The sequence below is a fragment of the Barbus barbus genome (genome assembly GCF_936440315.1).
Source record: "Barbus barbus genome assembly, chromosome: 33".
Classification (NCBI taxonomy): Eukaryota; Metazoa; Chordata; class Actinopteri; order Cypriniformes; family Cyprinidae; genus Barbus; species Barbus barbus.
In genome coordinates, this window is record NC_136761.1 from 10,407,797 (window position 1) to 10,412,103 (window position 4,307).

The following is a 4,307-nucleotide window of genomic DNA, read 5'->3' on the forward strand; positions in this document are numbered from 1 at the left end:
AAGTTAAATTGATAATTACATGATGAAATTAAATTTACTCACCTGTATGTTTTTTATTCTTCTGCTGAACTAAATGAAGATATTTTGAAAACTGTTGATAATCAAACAGTCTGGGTTCCCATTGACTTCCATTGTATTTTTTTGTCCATATAATAGAAATCAATGGAAACCAAAACTGTTTAGCTACCAACATTCTTTGTCTTCCACAGAAGAAAGAAAATCATACAGGTTTGGAACGACATGAGGTTGGGTCATTTTTGGTGGACTATCCCTTTAACTACAAAGTTTTAATAATGTCTCGAATGGGTTAAGGAAACATTAAAATTTTAGGACAAATAATAAATTATGGTAACTCTAGTAAGGTTTCTTTTAGCAACTGCATTAGTTAACATGAACCAACAATAAAAAACCTGAGCTAACATGAATTAACAATGAACAGTTGTTTATTTACTTTAACAAAAATGAATAAATACTGCACCAGATGCGTTAACTGCTCATTAACTGCTGTTAGTTAATGAATCTGCTCACATTAACTAATGGGACCTTACTGTAAAGTGTTACCTCTATTACTAGTTTTCCTTAAAGTCATATTTCAGTTCAAGTTGATTTGTTAAGTGCTTTTCACAATACATAGTTTCAAAGCAGCTTTACAGAAAAAAAAGAACATGATAATATCATTCAATAACATGTTAATATCACTCACATTGGAAAAGTGAAATGTCAGCGAAAAACATGCTAATTAACAGTAAAATCGACTCCATGTCTCTGGCCTGCAGGTGGGCGCATGGCATGTTTTCAAAGAACAAAGAGCCCATGTGCGCCCACGACCCTCTGTTTCTAATGACACACGTGTAATCTGATCGCGTCACGTAATCCTGAACACATACAAACTGCTGCTCCCCTCGCTGCACTGTAAAGCCTCACCAGTGCACACAAAGCCCTGTATCTCACACCAAAGAAAGAAGCTACTGTGACTGTGAGATGACACTGAGGCGAGAGAGAAAATCCGATGTAATAATGTATCATCGGTGAACAGACTGCAAAGCATTTTCCCTTCATATTTTACCAGAGGAGCATCTGATATAGCTGAACGAGAGCTGAATCTTCTCACATTATGCAGCCATGATTTGAAACACTTTAACTTTTAAGATTAAAGTAGCTTTATTGGCATGTTAAAAATGTAAAATAATGTATATGTGTCGTTTTGAAATAATTTTTAATAGTGTCTGGAACCTTTTTCCCCAACTACAGTATCTAAAGGTTTTTCAAATTATTTTATTGTTATTTTTAAGTCAAATTACATTTTTAAAAAGATTTGGTCAAAGACAGTGTGGCACAACAAGTATGGAGGAAGCCATTTTGTTGTCATGTGACAAGAAAACCATACAGCAGAGAAGACCCCTTTAGGCCCCCACCAATATTATTAAGGTGTGTAATGCAATGAACATATTTAATATTTATTTAACATTTTTAGAGTAGCTAAATCAAATATTTAGTTGAAAAAGCACACATCCGACATATGCAAATATTACTTTTCTAAGTATCAAGAACTTGCAAGTTGTTAAAATTCGAACACAACTGAGTTTTAAAAAAAACAAAAAAACATCTTGGACATGATTGTGCGTCATTGACCCTTAGAATTAAGAAAGAAAGGGAAAATATGTGATATGAATAAAGCGTAATCTCTCACTAACGAGCACTTCTTGGTGTGTTTTGCCATCACAAAGCAGTGCCTGGTGTCATTCCACTGCAGTGAACAGTCGCTGGTCGTGCAGGAAGAAAACACGCTGTGGATCTACTGCTCAGAAACTTGGTTTGAAAAAGAGCCCCGCCCTCCTCCTGCCTCTCCTGGAGCCTTATAACCAGATGCCTGTTCTTCAGACGCACATACCCAAGAAACGCACCCGACTTGAGCACAGTTACGACCCCGGAGAGCAGACAGAAAGCAACCTGACGGAATATACGCGGTTCTCATTTGTTTGTTTTCCTCCGAGAGAAGCGTCTTGGCTGAGCGAAGAAGACATGGATTTTCTGAACCACAACTACTTGAGCGCGCGCACCCCCTACGATTACACCTTCAATTTTTGGAATGACTATCTCGGCCTCTCCACGCTGGTCACCAAGAACAACAAGCACAGCGTCCCCCAGAGTCCCAACTCCATCACGGAATCCCTGAAAGCCACTCTGGGCTTGGACGACAGCCCCCCGTGCCCGTGCGTTGTCGCGGCCGGAGGCGACGGCGACAGCGGAGGACACCTGGACTCCTGCTGCTGCCCCCCGCCCCCCTCCATCTCCATCCTGGACCTGAAGGAGCGCTTCTCCATCCTGAGCCCCTTTCAGAACCAGGGAACGGGAGGGCTGCTGTCCTCCTCCCAGGAGCGGGAGATGGGCATCGGAGGGAGCTTCGCAGGATTTGATCTGTTCGGCGTGGAGAGGAAGATGAGGAAACCGGCGGCGCGCAATAAGCAGGAGCCCAAGATCTGCGTCTTCTGTCGGAATAATGGCGCGCCGGAGGAGGTGTATGGCTCGCACGTCCTGAAAACCCCGGACGGGAGGGTGGTGTGCCCGATCCTGCGGGCTTACACGTGCCCCCTATGCAGTGCCAACGGGGACAACGCGCATACAATAAAATACTGCCCTCTCTCCAAAGACCAGCCTGCCCAGAGAGTGCTGAAGGGAGGCAGAGCTGTGGGTGGTAAGCGAGTGAAAATCTTCTAAACAGACCCCTAGAGACTTACATGTATTGCACTGAACATTTTCTTTCGGATGACTGTTCTGATTGACTGGCTTTCCGAGTCTTAACTACTAGGCAAACAAATAAGATGATATCAATGTTTTGTTAAACGAAAAAAAAAAGAAAAAAAAAAATCTTATATTTTTATAGATACTTTATTTCCATAGTTTATTGCATACTTTATTCATAAAAAGCTATTTTTTTCCTTTTTCACGCATAGGTTTTAGATGTTTATTCACGATTCATAGTCACGTTTTGTGTGAAATAAGATGTTATTTTTCTTTAAAATGGGAAAACGTGAATGTTGGCATCAGAGGAGTTGCTCTTCTGTTCAACTCAAGTATTTTCTTTACTGTAAGCTAAGCTTGCACCTCGTTTTTGTCTTTAAACCAAAGTTTATTTTGCCATTAAGCGATTTTAAAGAATGTTCCACATGTCTTAATTTATGAACTTTAGTCCCATTCCGCTCTCTCCTGAAAGTCCACTCCGCAATTTCCTGACATTTGCCAGCACGGACGCGCAGAGCAACACAATAGAGGCTCTGTTGCGTGTTCATGTTGTCAGCATAACTTCATAATCGGCCAAATTATTTCCAACCCTACTGACAGAGCTGGGCATTTTACATTGCAGGGTACATGTTACAGAAGTTTCATTACTAATATTAAGTGAATTTCTTAGCAGCTCCAGAAAAGCAGTGTTGCTCATTAGTGCGTAGCATGAATGCTGTAATGTAAAGTGTGACCACAGGCTATTCTTCTGTATGAGGTGCCCTTTCAATGTTTACACCCCTGGTATGGGGAACACACACTGGAGGAAGAAAAAAATAAATAAATAAATAAATATATATATATATATATATATATATATATATATATATATATATATATATATATATATATATATATCCTATGGGTGCCTCTCTTCAGCTCCATACAAAGTTCACCTTCTCCAAAACATCCTGGGTGAGCAAAGGCGAAAGGGAGTGGTTTATGACAAACAAACAAAGGGTCCACGGTGGAATATAGCACGTATGAATGTTCTTAATAAAAAAGCTTTTTTGTAAAAACAATGTATTTGCCCCTTTTTGCATTATGTACAAGAATAAACCCCAAAAAACAAGAACAAAAATGATGCAAACATATTGTGAATGTACAATTTGACACCTGCAGGACTGCACATTTCTGACAGTTATGTTTACCAAAGGAATTCAATTTTAATGAAGTAAGGAGCATAGATTTGCTGTATTGTAAATAATTACCGAAAAATGGAAAATAATTAAGTGATGTCTATTCAGTATTTTACCATTTAAAAGTGACTTCAGAGGGAACTACCTCACCAAGATTTTGTACTTACATGTAAAATGTCAACAGCAGTTTATTAATATAGTGTACCATTTATAACAAGGGTTTATAATAATATTTTTGATCTTTGTATAACATAATTGTATTTTTTTTCAGTGCATTCTACGAACGAAAGTGAAATCCCAATAAGTTCTAAGCATTGTTTGCTAATAGGTGACAGCTGTACATAATATTAATGATGATGATGATGATATCATGCATTTTAAGTTGTT

The 4,307-nt window shown here is 39.0% G+C and overlaps 1 protein-coding gene across 1 annotated transcript; it reads left to right on the top strand.

Annotated features, from left to right (window-relative positions):
• The first annotated feature begins 1,706 nt into the window (after positions 1-1,706).
• On the top strand, positions 1,707-3,542 carry LOC306852820 (nanos homolog 1-like). Its single transcript, XM_079389915.1, has one exon. The coding sequence runs from the start codon at positions 1,867-1,869 to the stop codon at positions 2,716-2,718; it is 852 nt and encodes a 283-aa protein (XP_079246041.1). The 5' UTR covers positions 1,707-1,866; the 3' UTR covers positions 2,719-3,542.
• The last annotated feature ends 765 nt before the right edge of the window (positions 3,543-4,307 follow it).